Genomic DNA, 24,621 nt, shown 5'->3' with positions numbered 1-24,621 from the left:
AATATCGGTCTAATACAGGGTGGGGCCACCGTGACTCTTTCCTCCCCATGTGTCCAGCACCTATCTGGTCCCTCCTTTGCTCCTTTTCTCCTCCATTTTTCCTTCTCTTCTGCCTCGACCTCTTCATATAATTTTACTAAGCTGGCTTCTGTCGTTTCCTCCTGCACACTTGCAATTTCAATTGCCTCTTGTTCCTCTGCTGCCTTATTCACAGTAATGTCTGCCCTCGGAGGGACTGGACAAACTTTATGTTCTGGAATGGCCACAGTCTCTCTGATTATCCCCTGGTGTTTTTGTTCCTTCGCTATACCCTGAACAGTGGTCAGTGCGTCAGTTTTTATAGAGTACTGCTTGTGGGGTTTATACAGACCCTCTTCTATTTTAACTGAGTTTATCTTTACCCTACCACAATCTTGCTTGTGTGTAGCCCACACTGCTGGGAACTGCTGACAAAGTAACCCACAGACACTATCCTGGTTCCAGTCTCTGGTGATCGGGGCAGCTGCGACTATACTAGCCAGGTTGTGTATTCTGTTGGTTGTGCGCGTTCGCTGCCCCTGACTTGTCCATATTATTTCTCCCTTTCCCGAATCTACAACAGCTCCTGCTTCCCTTAGGATGTCTATTCCAAGGATAGTGCCCTCAATATTTGGACAGACCCAGAAATACACTGGAAGCTGCACTCCCCCGATTTCTAGTATTTGAGACTCGCTGCTTTCTGTTTTCATTGTTTTCCCTTCTACACCCCTGATATAACTGGCCTGTTCTGTTGTTGGCAAGGATAGGTCTGTTATTGATACCGATGTCCCTGTGTCCACCAACATACTGCATTGCCATCCCCCTAACATTGCTGTTGTGTACAACCGCGGGTCACCAGCACTGACAGTGGGGCCTGCCGCCACATCTTTTCCTGACCTAGGAGCCGTCTTTACTCACTCTATGATCTGATCGACAGTCAGACTGGGCACCGGTGGGTGAGAGATTGCGTGTCTACTGTGACGTTCACCTGTTTTTCTTTCCTCTGTTTTGGACACTGCCTCCAACCATGTCCCAATTGGCCGCACCTGTAACATATCAACTGCTTTACCCTCCCACATCTATTCCAGCAATTCCTTGCTTCGTGCCCTGGCTGCCGGCAAGCAAAACAAACCCTCTGGGACATCACAGCAGCTGCATCCACTATAGCCACTTTACGTTCTCTCTTGCACTTTCTTTGGTCTATCTTATTGGCCCACAAGACTATCGCAGAGCAGGTTGACCCCACCGTTATGCCTAAATCTAAAACTTCCTGGTGGGCTGAGCTCAGGCCTTCCTTCAGCATTTTCAGGAAGACTATGTCATCCCTCCCTGGATTATCCAACCCTGAATATTCCTTATATGCTCGGTATTTACGTTCTGCATAATTCATGGCTGTCTCATCAGCTTTTTGAATCACTGCCGTTATTGTTCCCCAGTTGCTCTCACCTCCCCCCAGTCGCTGCCTCACTTCCCCTTTAAAAAAGCGATATTTTTCTTCATTACTGGCGTTCCTGATAGTTGCCCATGTACCATCCTGCACCCCTTTGGCCATCCTGACCCACATATCCCTAGGGCATTTCACTTTTACCAACACGTGTATATCTTTACGGTGCCCCTGGTGAATTTCAACCATTTCCTCAAGCTTACGCCAGAATTCTGAATTCCCACAGGTGACTTTAAGTGAGGGCAACTCTGACAAAATGCTCTATTTCTCCCCAGGTCTGAAGGGTTTATGAATGGTTGTAATCATTGTCAAGGGCTGGCTTGGATCATCAGAGTTCTCAATCTGACATTGCCTGATCTCAATAGGTGCTATCCTGGCAGATGTATCTGGGTAAAACCTGTCTTCGAGATATCTCCACACTAATTCCCACACTACGCAGAATATAAAAGACGGGTAGCAGTTAAACAGCACATACTTTAAATTGCAAAATATATACTCCACAATCTGCCACTTTTGAGCACCTGAAGTCATGAGTAACTGCTGTATTCCTTTGCATCACACTTGCAAAACGTATACACTAAAATACGGCTCCCCGAATGAGTATTCACGCCCCATTCTGGCGGCCCGAACCATCAGTAACCACCCTTCGCAACTGGTGGCTCCATCTCACCAAGTTAACACGCAGTTTCCTCACTTACATAAACACACTACTTTTATATCTACCAGTTCCGCTCTCCGCATTCGCAATACCTCGAGTCCCCGTGTACCACCGACCCGAACAGATCCAAGTGTGAGTGCTATTTTAGAAAATACTCACCAACTTAGACTGTTGAGATCGCTGGCCACATGATGGGTCACGAAGGTATCCCACTCCTGACACCAAATGTTGTTGTGTGAATGAAATCACTGGAGAGAGAGTTACTGGTAGATAAAAAGCAGCTTTTTTATTCAACAAAACAAGGTACAGCAGGCATCATCATACCGAGACACTTTCGATGGAAAGGTCTGCTGGCCCAGTGTGGGGCTCAATATTTATTTGCTAAACACAAAAGGACAATGCATATTTACAAAGTATAGACAATGCTTTCTTTTGAGGCTACATACAATCTTCAAATCTTCTGATTACATCCATCCCACTGGTGCCAGCAGCGTCTGGGCTGGTAGTCACAGCTTTTAGGAAATGCATTATTACAAATGGACTGGGATTCTGGTATTCACAGCTTTCAGGAAATGCCTTGTTACAAATTCATCTGAAAGTCAGCTTTCACTTCAGCTGACTGGAGGTTGCCAACCTGAAACTTCTTCCCTGGAGCTCCTCCTCTCTTTGGCTTGGGTTTGAAATGGAGGCTGAGTTTGCAGCAGACAAGACGATGGTCCATATGACACTCTGCTCTGAGCATCACTCGGGTGAGTAAGACATCCCGAAGGTCTCTCTGGCACACCAAGATGTAGTCTATGAGGCGCCAATGCTTGGACCGAGGATGCATCCAGGTTGTCTTCAGACTGTCTTTCTGCTGGAAAATGGTGTTAGTGATGGCGAGTTGCTGCTCCGCGCAAAACTCTAACAGAAGGCGCCCGTTGTCGTTGCAGTTTCCAACACCATGTTTGCCAAGTACTCCTTTCCAGGCTTCTGAATCTTGACTTACTCTGGCATTGAAGTCGCCAAGGATGAAGACCTTGTCGTCTGCAGGGGCGTACCATACGAGGTTGCGCAGATCAGTGTAAAACGTGTCCTTTTCTGCAGGATCCGCTTAAAGAGTGGGGGCGTACACACTGAAGAGTGTGACTTGCTGCTTGGTTCGAAGTGGGAGGCGCATGGAGATGATGCGGTTGGAGTGACCCATTGGCAATTTTTCAAGTTTGGAGGCAATGGAGTTCCTGACCATAAAGCCAACGCCAGAAAGGCGTCTCTCAGTCTCTGGCTTGCCCGACCAGTAGAGGAGGTAGCCGGCACCATGTTCTTGAAGGTTGCCTTCCTCTGGGAAGCGGACTTCACTGGGAGCAGCGATGTTGACATTCAGTCTTGAAAGTTCATGTGTAACGGGAGCGGATCGTCGTTCTGGGCGACCACTGTCCGCTGTATCGAGCATGGTTTTGATGCTCCAGCATGCGAGCTTTAGTCCTTGCACTCCTTGTGAGGCAGGTGTGTACCTTTTCTTTTTTGTTGTTGTTTGACCGCATTTGAGGATGCCCCGTTGACCGCGGCTAGCCAACTGGGGGAAATGGAAACGAGCTTTGGTTAGGCCACCTTTTCTAGCCCCTCTCCGTGTGGAGCAAGCAGTGCTGTCCCTAGAGAAGGCTGCTTGGTCGTTCAGGGTGCTGCCGAATGACACCATTGTCGCTGGGGTCAACATCAGACGACCCATACACCTGAACCGCCTGCATGCAGGATCGGAACTGCGGCTTCCAGTGCCATCTTCCACCTGCTGTTTTCGCCCTTTTCCCATCGCTGCAGGGCTTGATGAATGGTCGGGGAGGACGGTCGTAGATGTGGGCGTGTCCTTCAGCCTGTGCAATGATATTTTAGGTGGAGTGCAGTGTGCGCGGTACTGACCCCACCCTTTACACACGGGGTTCATCTGCCATAGCCCAGCAAGCTGGGATGGTGACAAGCGAGGTCCTTGGGTCGTAGGATTTATGTCGGAGTGACCTTCTCCTAGATGGAAGGCCTGACAAAGCCAATGAGCCCCACCTGCCCGAGTTTGGATTCAGAGTTGTCCTTCTCTTAGGCTGGCTGCCAACCATGGCTAATGAGCCCAGCCTACCCATCCAGTTATACCGCCGGACACTCGGTCATGCCATGACGTATCAAGCTCGGTGGAAACGGGGGGCACCGACGAGAAGGTGTTGCTACGGACACGGTAATGTAGGAGAGGCTATTTGCAGTGGCCTCCTGCCTAGCAGGCCAGACAGTGACCATGCGGCGATCACTACACTGGGAAAGGAGAGGCGATGTATTGCGCGTACACTTTCCCTGGGTGAGCAGGACGTCAGGCTCAGATCCCAGTTTTCCCACAGTCTCCTCTCCAGAAGTGCTTTGAAATTACCTAAAAACCACCATCCTGCAAATCTCTGAAGAAGTCCTAGGGTTTTCCACAAAGAAGAAGGAGGACTGGTTCGATGAAAATAACCAGGAGATCCAAGAATTGCAGGCGAAGAAGAGATCCGCCCACCAGGTGCACCTTGCTCAGCCGTCTTGTCCTGATAAGAAAGCAGCCTACCTCCTTGTATGCAGCAACCTCCAGCACGAGTTTCGAGAGATTCAGAACGTGTGGTGGACCAACCTTGCAAAGAGAACTCAGCTTTGCGTATACACCGGTGACTATAGAGGGTTTTGTGAAGCCCTGAGAGCAGTGTGTGGCCCTTCACACCAGCTCCAGAGTCCCTTGCGCAGTGCAGACTGTCAGGCGCTCTTCACAGACAAGGCATCCATCCTGAACTGGTGGTCAGAACATTTCCAGAATCTCTTCAGTGCCAACCGTATGGTCCAAGACTCAACAATTCATCGCATCCCATAACAGCCAGAGAAAACAGAACTGGACAAGATTCCAACCCTAGAAGAGACAGTCAAGGCCATAGAGCAGCTGAAAAGTGGCAAGGCAATGGGAGTTGATGCAATCCCACCTGAGATTTGGAAGCATGGGGGCCCAGCATTACACACCAAACTCCATGAGTTCTTTGTCTGCTGCTGGGAACAAGGTAAACTACCACAGGACCTCCATGATGCAGTCATCATCGCCCTGTATAAGAATAAGGGGGAAAAGTCCGGCTGCTCCAGCTACCGGGGGGTAACTCTGGTCCTTGCAAGAGTACTCCTGAACAGATTGGTGCCCATCATTGCAGGAGAACACCTCCCAGAGAGCCAGTGTGGCTTCAGAGCCAACAGGAACACCACCGACATGGTATTTGTTCTCAGACAGCTCCAAGAGAAATGTAGGGCACAGAACAAGGGATTATACGTGACGTTTGTCAACCTTACCAAAGCGTTCGACACCGTGAGCAGGGAAGGTCTGTGGCAAATCATGGAACGACTGGGATGTCCCCCAAAGTTCCTCAGCATGGTCATCCAGCTACATGAAGATCAGTGTGGCCAAGTCAGACACAACAACGACCTCTCAGAACCCTTCCCAATCGGCAACGGAGTAAAGCAAGGCTGTGTCCTCAAGCCGACTCTCTTCATCATCTTCCTCAGCATGATGCTCGAAAGGGCCACAGAAGACCTTGATGACGAGGACGGTGTCTACATCCGATACCGCACCGATGGCAGCCTGTTCAACCTGAGGTGATCACAATCTCACACCAAGACACTGAAGCAACTCATTGGAGAGCTACTCTTCGCAGACGATGCTGCCCTTGTTGCCCATACAGAGACAGTCCTGCAGCGTACAACATCCTGCTTCGCAGAGGCTGCTGAACTCTTCAGACTGGAAGTCAGCTTGAAGACAGAAGTTCTCCATCAGTCCGCACCTCAGGAAGATTACCCTGAATGGTGGCAAGAGAGGAGGTGTAGGGACAGGTGTAGAACAGGGCCCCAAACAGCACTTCCAAGTGTGGCAACACTTCACTTGTGAGTCTGTTGGGGTCATCTATTGCATCCAGTGCTCCCGGTGCAGCCTCCTCTACATCGGTGAAACCTGACGCAGATTGGGGGACCGCTTCATCGAGCACCTCTGCTCCGTCCGCCAAAACAGACAGGATCTCCCTGTAGCCACCCACATCAACTCTGCTTCCCACTCCCATTCAGATATGTCCATACATGGCCTCCTCTACTGCCATGATGAGGCTAAACTCAGGTTGGAGCAGCAACACCTCATATACCGTCTAGGTAGTCTTCAGCCCCTTGGTATGAAAATAGAATTCTCCAACTTCCGGTAATTCCCTCCCCCTCCCTTCCCCTATCCCTATGTCACTCTGCCCCCTCTCCCAGCTGCCTACCACCTCCCTCATGGTTCTGCCTCCTTCTGCTACCCATTGTGTTTTCCTGTATTCTTTCTTCACCTTTCCTGCCTATCACCTCCCTGCCTCCCCTCCCCCACCCCTTTATCTTTCCCCTTACTGGTTTTTCACCTGGAACCTACCAGCCTGCTCCTTCCCACCCTCCCTCCACCTTCTTTATAGGGCCTCTGCCCCTTCTCCCTACAGTCCTGACGAAGGGTTCTGGCTCGAAACGTCGACCGATCTTTTCCACGGATGCTGCCTAACCTGCTGAGTTCCTCCAGCGTGTTGTGAGTGTTGCTTTGACCCCAGCATCTGCAGGTTATTTTGTAGTAAGTGAGCTTGTCAGCAGCTGCACAGAAAGCATACCAAGGTTAACTGTATTATCTAAGCATTTAAATCAAAAATGAAAATTGTGCTTCACTTAGAAGAGACAAATAAAACTCTTAAAGAAAAGTTTAAGCAAACTCATTTTCTAATACCCCTCTATCAGACTGAAAATGGCACATGTACACTCAGAGGCCACTTTATTAGAAACAATTGTACATCTGCTCGTTAATGCAAATATCAAATCGGCCAATCATCCAATTGTTAATGCAAATATCAAATCGGCCAATCATGTGGTAGCAACTCAAAGCATAAAAGCATGCAGACATGGTCAAGAAGTTCAATTCATTCATGTGTAGTGAGGGGAGACATGCAAAACAATTGTTGAGCAGCATGAGTTGGTGCGCCAGAGCTGGGGTAGGAAAGGGGGGAGAAAGTGATGAAAGAGATGAAAGTTGTGAATGGGAGATCGTGTTGAGTATAGGGGACGTATGGAGGAAGGTGAATGACAGGCTTCTGGAAAACAGTAAAAGGTGGTGATTTGAGGATTGTCGTTATTTATCATCCAGTGAAGATAGCAGGACACAATATATAAATAAAAGAAGGAAGGAAGAGTTTAAGGTACTACTGAGTTTTGAGTGTGGGCTTGTTTCTGATACCAGTCTGATTAGATTAACTAAGGGTTTGAAAAAAAACATTAGGCTATATTGTGGGTGCAAGATGTTCAAAAGATGGGGCGCTCTTAGTGTTTTGTGAAAATGTGGGGTTGAAAGCTATGAGATGAAGGAAGTAACACCAAGGAATTGTATTGAATGGCAGTGGCTTTGGGGAATAATCATAGGAGAGTTTCTAGATGTATTCATAGACAAAGTTAAGAAATAGTTGGGGAAGTTGTTTACACTAATCATTTAATAGGGTTTTCTGAAAAGAACAGATAGTTTACTGGTGTTGATTAAATTTGATGGGAAGAATTTATTGGACAGGGTTAATTTAGGTTATGATTTATATGGTTTGAGTCCATGTGCCCCCTCTAAGAGGCTTTCAGTGCCAGAAGTTAAGTCATGTAGCAGCTGTGTGTAGGGGTAAAAAGCAGTGTGATAGATATGGTGGAAAACATGACTATAGTAATTGTGGAGAAGGCATTAGGCCAAAATATATCTCTGCTTATGCAGGGTGTCCTGTACATAAGAGAACTCGGGAAGTGCAATGTTTTTGGGTGGAAAATGGCATATCATGTGCAGAGGCTTTTCAGAAAGTACAGAATACTGTGTTAATTGGACCTATTAATATCCAGAAAATGGGTAGATTAAGGTTAGTGTGTAAAGTGCCTGATCTGTTGATTGTACATGTCTGTTTTTGTTGATTGTCAATAAACTAAAATCTGTTACTTTCATGATAGAGGTAGTAACTTGTACAGCACAACCTAAAAGTAGGACAAAAAAAATAATATTAGAAGCAGCAGAAAAACACCTAGAGATAAGTCTGTAAGTCTGGAAGTTATTAATGATGCTTTACATGGAGCAGCAAATATTATTCAGACTTCAAAGGAGGGTTATTAATGATTTTTCTGATCTTCCAATGGAATGCTTGAGAATTGTTAGCTAATGGTCAAGAATTTACCAAGTAAACCTGATGTTATATGTGTACAGGAAACCTAGTTGAAACCTTGTCCAAGTTTTTAATGCAAGGTTATGTTGATATGATGTGGCCGGAAAATGGGTACGAGGAAGAGTGGTCACACATAGACATTTGGCAATTATGGTTGAATTTGGGGAAAGGATAGTAAATTACAGATAATACATTTTATAACCCCTGTGAAAGGGTATTTCCTTATCTATTGGAAAGCGTGGGTGGAAATGAGGAAAAATAAGGTTACATGGTGTTGTAATGTGAGCATTACGAAAAGTAAGTTAATATTAATAAGGATAATGGGGGGGCGGGGGGGTTGACTTCCGTTCTTTTTACTTCCGGTGTGCTTTGTATATAGTGTTCCTGCCATGCCGTATGAGTTGTGAAAGCCTCTGTATATACATAACGGTTTTGACGTTTGAGATAAAGTTGCCTCTTTGGGCATGAAGTTGTCGAGTGTGCCTTTTTCAAAGTAAAAGTGACCACATATTTTTGGTGACGAGGTGAACTGGTTTTGTGGACGTATCGGCACGTTTCAAATGGGAGCAGCTGCGCCGATAAGGAGACTCGCGTTTGGATGGCTACGTTTGGGACTATCGGTGAATTTGTGGAGTTAACGGAGGACTGGCCGAAGTATGAGGAAAGGTTGGGACACTTTTTCTGTGCTAATGGAATTACTGAGGAGGCTAAGAAGCACTCTATTTTCCTGAGTGTGTGTGGGGCAAAGACTTACAAGCTAATAAGGAATTTAGCCTCACTGCGGAAACCAGGGGACAATCCATATGACGAACTGGTCAAGCTCATGGGGAACCACTACAATCCGAAACCTTCTGTGATAGTCCAACGGTGTAAGTTTCACAGCCGTTTCAGGAAGCCAGGTCAGTCTGCGGCCAATTTCGTGGCCGAGCTTCGGCAGCTATCGGAGCATTGTGATTTTGGAGCGGTGTTGAATGACATGCTCCGTGATAGATTGGTATGCAGCATTAATAATGATGGCACACAACGCCGCCTGTTTGGGGAAACCCTGCTGTTGACTTTCAAGAAATCCTTAGGGGTTGCCCAAGGCATGGAGATGGCTGCTAATAATGTCAAGGATATCTAGAAAAGACATGGGGGGGGCGGTCGCAGTCAGCAGCAGTGCACCAAGTCAGGAGGGAGACTGGTAAACAGGCAAAGCAGGTGGAATATTTTCAGTGTGGAGGGACGCTCTATGCAAATGATTGCAAATTCAAAGACTCTGTCTGCCATGCTTGTAGTAAAAAGGGACACTTAGCTAAAAAGTGCAGAAGTTCAAAGGGTAAGATTAAGCCTGGGCAGGGGAAAGCTCAACAGGCTCAGGCAGCCACACACCATCCAGAAGAAGAGGCAGCGTGTGCCTACAACCTGTTTGGAGTGGAAACAAATGAGGAACCACTTGAACCATATTATGCCACAGTCACTGTCAGGGGAAAGGACATTAAGTTTGAGATTGATTCAGGGGCTACTGCATCAGTCATTAGTGAGGAGACCTCCAGGAGGACATGGGGGTCCAACCTGCCTCCCATTAGACCGTCAAAGCTGAAACTCAGGTCTATGTGCACCTGTGTCATGATACCGGCTCAGAGGCAGACAGTTCCATGGAGTTTCCATTTGTGAGACAGACTACAGTGGGAGCATGTCCACCAGTGACTTTGCCAGAGGGAGAGATGCTGGCAGAGGGGTCAGGGTCTCCTGTAGAGGATGGACATTCTCACAGACCCCTCTCATGCCCCCAACACCAGACCCACCCAAAACACCCTCACCAGCAGTGCTCAGATCACAGCGCACTCGTAAACCTCCTGACAGACTGAATCTTTGACGGGACAGTTGTTTTTTTCTGTTGTTGTTAGATTGAATGTTGAATCTGTCATGTTTTCCAGATGTTTTGTATTGGTAAACTGTTGCTGAGATACTAGTATAAGTTTTCAGGGTATGCAAGTTAATAACACCACTGTTTTTACTTGCTAGTTTTTTACATTTGGAGGATGTTGGATTTTAAAGGGGGAGGAGTGTTGTAATGTGAGCATTATTAAAAGTAAGGTAATACTAATTAGGATAATGGTGGGGGGGGTTAGTTCTGTTCTTTTTACTTCCGGGGTGCTTTGTATATAGTGTTCCTGCCATGCCGTACGGGTTTGACATTCGAAATAAAGTTGTTTCTTTGGGCATGAAGTTGTCGAGTGTGCCTTTTTCAAAATAGAAGTTACCACACATGGTGTGGGGATTTTAATGCTCAGTCCCTCCACACCCCTGTTCCCATTCGGATTATCAGGAGATTTTATTTCCTTTTTAAGCAGGGGCCCAACTCTGCTGTCATCCAGCACACACTTACACCCTGTCTGAATGGCCACCCACTCCCCAACTCACAGACACTCTCATCCTGTACTGGTCACTTTCCAGCTTTAATTACTCCTGTTTCACATATTTATGACTTGTTCTATTATAATAAAGCTCATGATAAAATGGCGGAGCAGACTCGATGGGCCGAATGGCTGACTTCTGCTCCTTTGTCTTGTCTTATGGTCTAATAGTGCCATTAACATTCTATTGTCTTTCACAGACATGAACCTTGCACTTTACGTCAACCTGTCAATCTTTAGGGCATGCCACTCAAGCATGTGTTAATTTTGTATTTTGACTCTATGTGCTGGATTGTAATTATATATGGTGTATATGATTATATACAGTGTACTGAGTTTTATACTGTGCTCCAGAGATCCAATGTTTCATTTAGCTGTATACATGTGCATGGTTGAATGTTAATGAACATGAAATTGAACCAGCTCCCATCCTTCCCACTGTCTCTTCCCACCTTGGGCCCTTCCCACTGTCTTTTTTTTCTGGTACATTGATTTGTATTAGTATGACTACCTGCTCTGTACAGAATGTGTAAAATTTCATCACCTTTGCTCCCAATTTCCATGGTGAGTTCTATCCCTCTCCCTCTTGAATTCCCGTTCACTGCCAAATATCCACAGACAGACCTTGAACTCTTTCAGCTACCTTAACTATAATTCCTCCCATTCTGCTTCCTGCAAGAACCCCACTCTCTGTTACTGTGCCTTTGTATGTGTTCTGATGACATTTTCCACAGCAGAATTCCTATGTTGTCTTTTACTCTCATGGTGGCTTCCCCTCTTCCATACTTGACATGACTCTCAGTCACTTCTGTTCGGCTTCTCATCCTCACCAACTACCCTTCCACCTTGAGCAAGAATAGAGTTTCCTTTTTCTTCATCTTCCACTCCATTAGCCTCTACATCCAATATGTCATCCTCTATTTCTTGCCTACTTCTATTTGATGCTACCAATAGACACAACTTTTTTTTTCAGCATTCCAAAGGAACCATTCCCTACCTGACTTCTTGGTTCACTCTGTCATCTCCATCAGTATGCACTCCCATTCTTGACACTTCGGCTCACGCAACCCCTGCCTAGGGAATGAAAACAGTTGGCCTTTTACTACTTCCCTTTGCACCTTAATGGATACAAATTTTCTTCGGCAAAGCTGCCATTCACTTGGACTTCCGCCAATGTAGAGCACTAAATACGGTGTTCAGTGTGTTTGCAATGTTGGAGAAATGAATGCAGCTTGGAAGTCTGCTTTCCAGAACATCTTGATTCAGAGTCTATAAGGTGACCTGGGCTGTCACTTTAATCCACATTCCACTTTCACTCTAATTTCTCTGACTTGCACTGTTTTATGCCCAACATAAACTTAACGTTCAGCAGCTGATCTTCTGACTAAGCAGATAACAACTAACATTCAATACTGAATTTATCATTTTCTGACAACCAATCCTCCCGGTTTGTGTCTGAATCAGCTGAGACATTCACTCACCATAGATGCTCCCTAAATTGCTGAGTATTTCAAGTATTTTCTGTTTTTATTTCAGGTTTCCAGCAGCGCTACCCTAGCACTGATTTATTTCTCTCATGCACCTCCTTCAGATGATCAACTGCAATTTGTTTCTCATTGGAAATTGTGGTCCATGTATGTAAAGTCCTAATTAAAACACAGAGAATACTGTGACTGACATCTTATTAAAACACACAGTATATTGGTTCTGAAAGAATTCAGTATTGACTTGTTAGAATGATATTTGGAATTTGAAGAATAACTTCTAAGGAAACATTACATAGATTAGGATTATATTCCCTTAAATTTCGACGATTGTGTAATTTGATTGAAGTTTTTAAGATTAAGGTAACTGAGTGAAAACAGCACATGGAGAAAAACTATTTTTGCTAATCAATGAGTTCTGGAATAGTGAAATTAATCTAAGAACTTAGAGCCAGGGCTTTCATGAATGACCAAGTCAGGTTAAAATTCTAGAAGTGGTATATTATTGATAAACAAAAGTATGGGAAAAGATGTGTACATGGAGTTACTGTATGCAGGTCACAGATCAGCAGTGATCTTATTGAATGGAAGGATAAAGTAGCCCAATTCCAGTTTGTTATATTTCTAAAAAAAAAACTGAAAGAAGTGCTTTCTAGAAATGCATGTATTTGAGAGAATTTGGGTTGAACCCAATGTCAAATACTATAACTTGTTGGTTTGGTTTTTGCTTGCAGGATAACATTTTGCATTGTCTACTGTATAAGACTTGAGCCTGAATTTCTTCATGTACAGGACAAGTCAATTACGCTAGGAAAGGTTGATGGTAATGAAGAGGTGGCTTAAATTTGCATTGCACCTTTGACTGACATTATTCCCTCTAGATAGTTCTTAGAAATAAAAACAAATCAGCCAGAATGCAAACTCCTTAAATGAACAAAATACTTTTGATATTATTGGCAACTGTTGAACAAACTAATGACAAGAGATTATGATGAGTATTTTTATAACAATTAATTACTCTTTCAAATTATAGAAATTATTTTAAAATGATTCAGTAGAAAATGAACTTTATAGTTATATTCAGGATATATAAAAATAGAGCATGCCATGAAGAGTAGAAAATACATTATTTGATGTGTTAAAGGTTGCTATTCTTAAATTCTAACCTTGTTCAGAGTTTTAGATTTAAGAGGAAGTGGTATCGTAAGCTAACTTGTCATTCAGTTAGCATAAATTCTAACTGAAATTTCCACCATAACTTGAAACACTCAGCCTTGAGTGCAGTGGTAAATATGCCACTGACCTCCATAGGAGCTGCAGCCAGAATGTTGAGAAGGCCAAGGTATCAGCCTGAACAAATACTCCTGCAAATGGCAGTAGCATTAGCCAATGAGGCTGAGAGAACATTCTGCAGTAGATGTCATTATTTCAGTTTACCACACTGTTTGCCTGCCTTTTCACTAAAAACTACACCAAAGTACACCCCAGAGGTTTACATCTGTCACTAGCATCTGGTTTCAGTGTTACAACAAGTCAAATCCTTGCAGCTTATAATGATAACCAATAAGCACCTGATGTCGTCTCTTTTTAACCAGCAAATATCTCTTGGAAAATCAACTCTATGACAGCAGTTACTTGAAGTAAACTAACTGTTTAATATGCCAAATTATTTAATAATTATTATCAACTGTTAGCTTAAATTTAATTATTTTGGTTATTTTATTAAAGAATTGTACCTACGCATTGACTCACCAGAAAAGTGCCTGTTTTTGTTTAATTAAAAGAAGTTGAGTTTAGCATAAATTCCAGATTGTCTGTTATGTATCCATGGGGCAAGAATGACAACAGGGTAGTAAGATGAAACGTTTTTATTTGGTCATACTGTGTGTTAGCCATGGTACACACTGGGCAATGTACTGAAAGCATTGTACCTGGACCGCCGAGACAGAAAACACGCGCACCTCCGAGCGCGCACAAAAAGTGCCTCCAGTGTGTAGGAGGCCCAATTGATTCACCGTGTCATCAATAGGTCGCATGCGTGCTTGCCACATTTTCGCAATCGGTCTGATACAGTTCATACCCCCTCTCTGTAGACAGGAACCACAAAGGAAAGCAGTAAGTTCAGAGGTTCATTAATGTCAATGTATACAACTCTGAAATTCTTCTTCTCCAGAGAGCCACAAAACTAAGAAAGAAAAGAATGGCACCATGATCATCAACCCTAAAATCCCTCCTCTCCACACAAAAATGAACAAAAACGGAACAGGCACACCATCTCCAAATACTCCTCCCCCACACAGAAAGATCAGGTGAAAAACACAGAATACAAAAAAAGATTGGAGAAAAAAAAGTCCACATCCAAAATGCAGAAAATATCCTTCTATGTAGCAGAGTGATCTCACCAACGATTAAAAAGCAATTCCCGTTCTCTGGAAATAGAGCAATCAGTGAGGTCAACTGAGTATAATTAAGAAATGTCTATCCTGCTTGCTTCTGGTCAACTGGCCGGCAGTCCCTCGTGGGCAGCAGCAGGGGACAGTTTCTCTCTCTGTGCCTTCCTGGTTAGATGACTGAGGGCCATGGGCTGTGAAACTCCCCTTCTCTTGAACAACCTTCCATTGGGTTATCTGCTAGGACACTGGTTTCATTAGCAAAGGATGCTTCTGTAACTTCCCTGGGATCCCATCATTTTGCTGGTGTGCATTATCAAAATATTGCCTGACAATTTGTCTGTCAGTTCAAGTTCTGCTACTTGACTGTGACAATGCAGGCTCTCTTTTCGCCAGGGAGTGGTAAATCTGTGGAATGTTGTGCCCCGGACTGCAGTGGAGGCCAAGTCCATGGGTATATTGAAGGTGGAAGTTGATTGTTTCCTGATTGGTCAGGGCATGAAAGGATATGGTGAGAAGCAAGATGTATGGGGTTGAGTGGGATCTGGGATCAGCCATGATGGAATGGTGGAGCAGACTCGATGGGCTGAATGACCTAAATCTGCTCCTATGTCTTATAGTCTAACAGTCGGCAGCTAGTTTTCTTCCTGTGAGGTGTGCTTGTAGACTTCCTCTGGCATCAAACATTCGCGGCCTTGTGTGCATATTGTATTTGTGTTCCGTGGCCTCTTGCCTGCCATAAATTCAGTCCTGGATGGCCAGCTGTACGGGATCTAATCTGCTGTGTAAAGTGTGTTTAAACATTAATTCAATGGGCAATGCACTTGGAAATTCGTTTGGGTTAACCTGGTAATGGAAAAGGAAATTATTAATTTCATAATCGTCACCTTGGTTTACTTGGAAAGGCCTCATTTCACCATTTGCACTGCTCAATCTGCCAGGCTAATTGATGCGGTGTGATGAGGAGCCATTGTTAGCTGCCTAATCCCATGCTCATTGTCAACTGTTACACAGTAAGAACAACAACTGAGTTGTAGGATTAAAAATTTTTTTACTGTCATGTCAGCCACGTTACATGCTCTGCAACTTTCAGTGCAGGAGTGACAAATTGAGCTTGCCATGACAGAAAACATGCACACTTGAAAGCCTGGGCAATAAGAGTGCTGCCCGCATGTAGGAGGTCCAATCAATTCACTGATCGATCAATGGGCTGCATGTGCACTTGCCACATTGTCACAGTATGGTTCAGTGTCCCCCACAGAAGACTATGGATCGGGTGCTAGGAGATGGGATTAATCATAGAATGGTGCCTGCTGGTCATTCTGGATGAGTTGGGCTGAAGGACATTCCATTTTGTACAACTCCATGATGATAATTCTACTCCAGGTGAGGTCTGACCAAGGTTTTATAAAATTGGAGCATACACTCTGAAATTCTGTATCTGATACCCTGACCAATGAAGTCCAGTATTCCACTTGCCTTCCTAAACATATTATTTCCTGTGATACCACCTTCAAGGATCTGTGGACATGTACTCTAATGTTCCTGATACTTCCTAACCCTGAAGATACGTTGCTTATTGGAAAGTAGTTGCCTCTGAAGGGCTCTTTTCTAGTAGATCACTCTGATGATTGATATGTCTGTCTCCTATTCTGAGGTTCCTAACCCATACTGAATGTCTGTATCTATGCCTCCAATAACATATTTTCACAAATAAGCTATCTCTGCAATAAATGCTTAAGTGGAGCAGGGAAAACACTTGTTTTTAGCACATTCTGTATATTTTGGAAGATGGATAAGCAGTTTTCCATGGATTCTTCAGTTGCTTTGTTAAATCTACTAATAAGCAGAACAGTTATAAAATAACTTCAGGCAACAAACCACTATCAGAATCAGGTTTATTATCACCGGCATGTGACGTGAAATTTGTTATCTTAGCAGCAGCAGCAGTTCAATGCAACAATGCAATGCACTACAGTAAGTTCCCAGTTTTTCTAGACTCTTTCACCATGGCTGCAAAGTAGTTGCCTGCTCCTATTTATGTCCTTGTAGATAAAAATGGACTGCAGGCAAATCAGTCGTGAAAATACTGGCAGTACACTTTACTGGAGGCATAGTTGTGATGTTGACTGTCCATTAGATGCATGCTTAATATTGGAAAAATTTAGGCAAAAGTGGATTGTTTGCAGAAGTGCTTGGTCCTGTTACACAATTTCACCCAGGAGTGTTCTACTTTGTTAGATTAACTTTTGCTGAAAGCAATCCAGTTTCTACACTAATGGTTTCAAGCCAAAAATTTCTTATAAACAGATCATTTTCCCTCCTGAGACACCCCCATATTTATTTGTGTTCCTGTCCTCACATGTTCAACTGAATTTTGCACTGCTCAAGTAAACATTTTACTTTAGTGATTGCACAAGCTTCGGTTCAGTAGTTACAGGCTTCAGAAGTGAAAAATAATAAGTGACTTATTTGACCAATTTTCAAGTTTTATTCAATGACACAAATAAAAACATGTGGTATAGACGTCAATGCGTTCAGGTAGAAGAACAAATAATGTTTTGACATTTTCATCTAAAAATCCTACTTTTCAGAGCCCATGTCCTAGAAGTTAATTACTGATGCAGTACTACTAAAGGGGCAGGAAGCTTTCAGTCAGGTCATATGGACAGGGTGTTGCCAGGGATCAAAGAAAAACAGCTTTATTATCTGGACAAAATGCATTGTCAGTATTTTTGACTAAAAGTAGCATCAGAGACATTTACGTAAATAAGTGAAGTGGGGCGATACGGTATAATAGTTATCTGTTAGTGATCTGGGTGGTGGAATTGATGGCTTTGTGGCCAAGTTTGTGGATGATACAAAGATAGGCGGAGAAAGAAGTAAAGTTCAAGAATGAGGGAGTCTGCAGAAGGGCATGAATATATTAAGAGAAGGGGCAAAGAAGTAGCAAATGGAATACAGTGTAGGGAAGTGTGTATATGGTAGAGGAATGAAGAGACTGTTTTGTAAACAGGGAGCAAATTCAGAAAATTGGAGGTGCAAAGGGACTTGAGCATCCCCGTGTGGGAATCCCTAAAGGTAAACTTGCAGGTTGAGTCAGTACTAAGGAAGGCAAATGCAATGTTATTGTTTATTTTGGGAGGACTAGAATATCAAAGCAAATATGTAATTCTGAAGCTTTATAAGGTATTGGTCAGATCGATATTCGGAATATTGTGGTCAGTTTTGGGACCCATAGCTAAGAAAGGATGTGCTGGTATTGGAGAGGACTCAGAGGAAGTTTACTGTATGAGCATGATCCTGGAAAAAAGGGTTAATTTATCAGAAGTGTTTCATGGCTCTGTTCCTGTACCTGCTGGAGTTTAGAATAATGGGGGGGAGGGGGGGTAACACTTCATTGAAAGAGCTATATACAATGAATATGGAGAGGATGTTTCCAATTTTGGGAGCGTCCAGAACCAGAAGGCATAGCTTCAGAATATAAGACTTCCCTTTACATCAGATGAGGAGGAATTTCTTTAGCCAGAGTGTGAATCTGTGGTATTCAACTCCACAGACAGTTGTGGAGGCAGAGGTTAATAAGTTTTTGATTAATAAGGGCCATCAAAAATTACAGGGAGAAGGCAGGAGAACGTAGTTGACAGGGGAAAATCAGCCATTAGGTCCAAGTAGCCTAATTCAGCTCCTATGTTTTACAGTCAATATTGCCCTGTCTAATTTTGGTAGTTTGAAAGGCAATAATAGCCAATAATTAGGTGTTTCACACATTATAAGAGAGCAGAGACAGGGCAGTGAAAAGTCCACAACGGAATCTCAGGGCAATCCAAATTTTGCTCAGCTGGATACAAATGCTGCACCTTGCAAACTTTTGTGAGCAGGAAACTGCCAGAGAAGCAGCATCAAATCTATGTTGTACTGGCAGGCATCCTAATCGCACCCTGGTTTATCAAAGCACTTCCTCTTCTCAACTCCTATCTTTGTCTCAGTCAGAACTCCACATGATGACCTGTGTCCTGTTGGAAAGGAAGTGGTGTAGTCCATGGCAAGGCTCAAAAGGACTCCAAGTCACGGAGGACTGAAGCCAAAGGGATCTTGTGTGTCTAAGTACCTGTACAGATCTGCCGATGCCACTGAGCCAACATAACGTAGCCCGTCAAAAAGAGTAAATTTTCTGGTTATGTGCTTATGAAAGATTCACACAATATTTAAAGATTTAAGTAGCAGTTCTTTGGACTCCCTTAAAAATTGAATGCTGACTCTACCTTTTCATCTTGACATTTTGTTATGTCTGGCAGTTGTTGAACTTGCATGGACTAATGAGAGGTGAACTGATGCCAAACAATGGAGGAGTGTGCACAGGTTTACTTTGGAGGAAGTGGAGTGAGGATAGGTGAGAAGGAAAGCAGTTTGGAAATTAGATTCTGGATGGGTGAACTAATTTTGTCTATAAAATCTTGCATTAATGAGAACATGCTGAGAATTCCAGTCTGTAATGTATGCCTGTTATATTGTGTGCCTAGAGTAATTTTATTTTTCCCTCTTCCTCATTTTAAAGGCAGTATTCTGTCCCTGAATGTGCATCAGCACTTACAATTTTGTGTGAAGCACAACATGAATCCAGTCTGGAGACCCAACTGCTGTGTATTCAAGGACCTCCAGGTCTGCATTTTCTTTTGGAGACATGGCTTCCTGTGAATTGCACCTCTGTGGTGATTCCCTCTTGTGCACATTAAGTTAAATCCCCTAAATCCTATTAATATTAATTTTAACTCTTAAATATAATTGTCTACCTTGCTGAAGTTGGGTTAAATGTGGAAGTCATTGTAGTTGGTCTTGAGCTCATGATGGGCTGTCTCCTTTAGTTGTTGCCTCCCAAACACATCCTCATCCAGCAGTAAAAACTATCCCTCGCAGCTTAATCGACTTTCAAATTGTTTGTTTTTAAAGAAATATTTGCTGAAGAAAGAACATCAGGACTTTTCTTTTCAGGAAATAAATGATGATGAGTGTTCTGAAATGCTGCATGCCTGGTTCCTGTAGGGTTTACCTCTGCCCTATAGAGCACATGTAGAAATGCATCTTTATAGATACTTCAAACACGAGGGACAAAAAGACTTCAGCAGGAAATTGAAATTTCAATTCCCCCAAATGGTTCTTTTGGATTAAAAAAAAATCATGACTTCTTTCAAAATCTATGATCTACTTCCTCTAATTATTACTTCCCATTGGAACTGCGAAGACATAAATTACATCAGAATAAATAGGAAAAGTTCAGGGGAGAAGTGGGAATATTTATTCTGGATTTCCAGGTTTACAGGTGGAGAACTAATGGAAGAGGTTGAGAATTTTCACGTCATGGAGACTTGTGTATGTATTGATAACATGCCAATGGGAGGACGTGAGAACAGTACCCCCACTAGAAGTGATTCTCCGTGTACCTGGTTGCAAAGCAAAAAAAAAATAATGATTTTACTTGTCTGAGCAGGGTTAATGTGGAGTCACTTACAAGGTACAGTGAAACCTTCACAGTTGCTTTTGTAAACTGGTCTCACACATCTCATAGCTCTCTCTCACACATCCAGACACACGCACAGAGGTATGCACGTGTGTGTGTGTGCATACACACTCACATAGTTCAACATCCAGCCTTCTGCACGCAAAATAGAGCACACCCTTCTCTACAACTGGAGAAAGTAGCTCACGATAGACAAGTAAAGAATGCAACTGATGTGGACCCTCCGGTTCCAGAGGCTGACTAATCTAGTGAAATAAACACTGGCTACGATGGGTTACTCTGCTATTAAGCAGTGGAGAAGTGGAAATCATTCAGATTGATGGTGTGCACAAAATATATCAATGTTTTCATCACTGCCCATCTATCAGCTTGTCCTCAGTCAGCAGCCACAGTACAGAAATTGTTCTCACACAGCTTCAGTGATATAATTCGATTTTATGGATTTTGGTGATTTAATCCAAGGTTCTTTTAGAAGTCAGCAGGGAGGCACAAAAGCTGTTGCTTCACAATCAGTTTATGAAGAATTGTCAGACCAGAAGAAATCTTACCAGACAGTAACAGGGGTAAAAGATTCAAGATGGTGCTGCTCTGTGTTTAGTTATTTTATACTCAAAGATAAGAAAAATGCCATTCTAATCTATAGATAACAAAATAACCAGTCAGAAAGCACTTAGTCTATACTGCAGTAAAAATTAACCAATGCGAAAACACAATGTAGAACAAAAAAGCTTCCAGAGTTAATTTCTTTAGCTATTGGAGGCATATTAAACCATTTTGTACACCATAGCCACTTGGAATCCTAGTAATCAGTTACTTGTACTGTATATAAGTGATTGTATAAAATACAAGCAGATAATTAATTGTTGAACTGCAAGGAAAATGATGATTAAACACTAGGACCAAACAGATCCTAACCATGACCTGACAGCATCTCAAATAGGTGCTATTAGCAGGTTAATTAGCTAATGTAAATTATCTTTGGTTATAGGTCGACAGGTTGATCAGCAAGGAATTGATTCCTATGTATGAAAGATCCAGTCACGGGGAATCAACGCAGAATGGATTGGTAGGATTGCTTCAAGAAATAACATATTGTACATCAACAAATTGAATGCCCCTTTTGTATTTGAAAGGAATATGAAAGAATTAAATAGATATGATAGAATTTTGTAGGGGAAGCTCCTATGAAGAAGAATTTGTGTCATCTGAATATGCTTTGTGAGTTTTGTTTGCTGGTGTAGTATGCATTATTTCAGTATATCTGCATGAGGCAAAGTAAGGCTAGTGGAAAAAATAGAATTTCTGAGCCACTAATTATGCTATTCACCAAACCATTCACCATGTTACTTTGTGGCTATTACACTAGTGAATTGATTTACGCTCTAGAAAATAAGCTGTTGTATCTGAATATTGGGATTAATATTACTATTAATATTTGTTAATAGTAATATTAATACCATTAATATTCACATATCAGCAATATTCCTGATGAAGGGTCTCGGCCTGAAACGTCGACTGCACCTCTTCCTACAGATGCTGCCTGGCCTGCTGCGTTCACCAGCAACTTTGATGTGTGTTGCTTGAATTTCCAGCATCTGCAGAATTCCTGTTGTCAGCAATGTTCCTACTTCTTCCAGTTAAATAGTATAAGCTGTGACCCCTTTAAGAATCAAAAATTCAATCTGATTGAAAATCAACTTGATTTTCATGATGTATCTAAAATTCTCTTGCAACTTTTATTCTTGCATTTGATTTCAGTTTAGAGATGATACAAAGTAAAATTGAGGAAATTAGGGAACTATTTATTAAGAAAAACAATTGTACAGTTCCATTACTGCCAACTGTTGATTGGACTGTGTTCTTGTAATGGGGCCCAGCTGTAATACATGAGGACAGATTGCAAACCAGCTTGTTAATCTCTCAGTTTTATACTAAGTTAATATGTTTGAACAAATAAGAAATGTGATCATTGTTTACCCAATAACTAAAACTGTTGCAGTACAATTTATTTGTGAGATTCACATTTGAAATTTTCTACCACCCAATATAAAATTGCTAAACCATAAATTTAAATAAATTAATGCAGGAAGTAGAGGCTATAATTTAGACTAACTAATATCTAATGAAAATTAAACAAAGCTGAATGATAGTAGGAGAGCAGAAGTGAGTAATGTTTTCTTAATCTGTTTTGACGATCTTATAACAGATGAACTGGATTCCAAATATCATGTTAATAAGTACTTACATTTCACACATACTCGCAGTCCTTGAAACATGCAACTCAGTAAAGCATAGTAATGCCTCCTCTACAGGAATCTCAATCCAATGTGTTAACAAGGCAGCAGTTTCTTAATAAACTGAGGAAATCTTGGTCATTTTAAACTTATAAACAAAATAATATATTACCTTAATGCTGTAAAATGGGTCTTGACACTACACTGGTAGGACTTTCAGGTCGAGCACAATGTTGATCTGCAGCTACATGAAATACTACAGAGATCTCTACCACAACCACTTCCTGTAACAAACACATCATTTCTTTCCTTTAGCACTACAAGTAATGATGTCATATGACTGACAACATTTGGATTTTTGTTTTTCCCCTACTTTAATGAACTTCAATGATGCAGAAATTTCTTTTCAAAAATGTATTATTTGTTTTCCTTAAGTCTCAAGCAAAGTAATTGAATTTTTTCTTCAAATTAAAATAATATTGAACCTGTCGATTTGGCACAGACAATATGTCTTATTGAACAGACCAAGTGAATCATTCACTGTTGGTATGCTTTGTGATTGCTAACTTCATGCAATCACAAATTTATCAAAATTGTGAATACAGATTTACCAGCTATAAATGATGCAATTAAAGCGCTAGATATTTATTTTCACTTTCTAATTCCTCTAAACATATCAACTCAAAGCAGGAATAAACCTACAACACAATCATCTCAGTTCCACTTCCTCCAATTCCATTATCTACTGATCAACAAAACTATTGATCTGTGTTTTGAATATACTTAGAAGCTGTTCCTCAACAGCTCCTTTGAGATGTGAGTAGCATCTCATCACCTACTGGGTGAAAAAACTTTTTCCATACTACCAGCCAGGGGAAACATGAACTCTATATCTAACCCTGCCAAAGGCCCAGCTACTCATTTTTAAAAAAAGTTTCATTCTGTTTTTTAAGAGAAAAATATCCTTCTTAAAGATGAGTTTTACATTTTATCATTGCCACTAAAATTATGAGCACTTCAGTTTGGATTCTGCTTGTGATTTCTGCATTGTCTGATCTTACCATATACAACATATAATTTTGCTGGTGAGCTAATGCTTTTCATTAATTATACTACAAAACTGATTTTTCTTAAATATTTTTCCACAGTAATATTTCTGGCAGTTTCTGTAACAGATACAGAAAGAAAATTGGTTTGAGAATTAACTGGATGTTTCTATCACTAACATTACTAAATAATGCCTGGGGAGAAGCAAAGCAGCCAAACTTGTCCTCAAAGCCCTTGTGTCAATAGCCAGGTATTTCAAGCTAGAAATACTTACCTGCAATTATTTGATACTTGCTTCATGGCAGATTGATAGTTTTTAAATATCTGCATCATTAGAGATTTCAGAACTGTAGTTTCTCCAGTATCTTTCTTTCTTTCTTTTTAAATCCTTTTATTAATTTTCCAAAATTATAAACAGAATAACAATATTGATACAAAAGAGATTGGAATAATCTTATTGTTGATAAACATGTACAAAAAAGACTTCAAATAATACAGGTGTAATAGACTTCCAAACTCTTAATATAGTTAATCATAGAGAAAAAAGAAATAAAAAGAAAAAAAAATAATGCAAAGAAAAACCCAGAAAACCCCTCCAAAAATAAAACTAAATACTAAACCCAAAAAGAAAGCAAACAGAACAAAACAAGGCTAGACCAATATCTTAAATCGAATACATTCGATAATGTCATCAACTCCGCTCCCCTATTCATATATTTTAAGTTAATAAGAAGGATTTGGAAAAGGTCAAATTACATCATATGAAAATGTTGAAGAAATGGTTTCCAAGTCTCTTCAAATTTAACTGAAGGATCAAAAATACCACTTCTAATTTTTTCTAAATTTAAACATGATATAGTTTGGGGAAAACCATTGAAATGTGGTAGGAGAGTTGGTCTCCTTCCAGTTCAATAAAATGGATCTTCTGGCCATTAAAGTAACAAATGCGATCATACGACAGGCTGAAGAGGATAAAAATCTATGTTCCATCATTAGTAAACCAAAAATTGCCATAATAGGATGGGTTTGTAAGTCAAAACGCAAAACTGTTGAAATAATATCAAAAATATCTTTCCAGAATTTTTCCAAGAGAGGGCAGGATCAAAACACATGTCAAGGAAGCCACCTCAGAGTGACATCTGTCACAGATAGGGTTTATATGAGAATAAAAACAAGCTAGTTTATCTTTAGACATATGGGCCCTATGCACTACTTTA

The 24,621-nt window shown here is 41.8% G+C and overlaps 1 protein-coding gene across 1 annotated transcript in view; it reads right to left on the bottom strand.

Moving 5' to 3' along the window:
• The window catches only part of simc1 (SUMO interacting motifs containing 1), a 61,293-nt gene extending 38,702 nt beyond the window's left edge, over positions 1–22,591 (bottom strand). The window contains exons 1-3 of the mRNA XM_072263762.1: positions 22,530–22,591; positions 11,729–11,805; positions 6,665–6,749 (exon numbers count right to left, since the gene is read on the bottom strand). Of these exons, the coding sequence (XP_072119863.1) occupies positions 6,665–6,712 (48 nt within the window). The 5' untranslated portion in view covers positions 6,713–6,749; positions 11,729–11,805; positions 22,530–22,591. The remainder of the gene's footprint in view (positions 1–6,664; positions 6,750–11,728; positions 11,806–22,529) is intronic.
• Positions 22,592–24,621: the final 2,030 nt, after the last annotated feature.

Source organism: Mobula birostris, chromosome 7 (genome assembly GCF_030028105.1).
Source record: "Mobula birostris isolate sMobBir1 chromosome 7, sMobBir1.hap1, whole genome shotgun sequence".
NCBI classification, from domain to species: Eukaryota; Metazoa; Chordata; class Chondrichthyes; order Myliobatiformes; family Myliobatidae; genus Mobula; species Mobula birostris.
The sequence above is the reverse complement of the archived record's forward strand: the minus strand, read 5'-3'. Positions and strand labels throughout refer to the sequence as shown.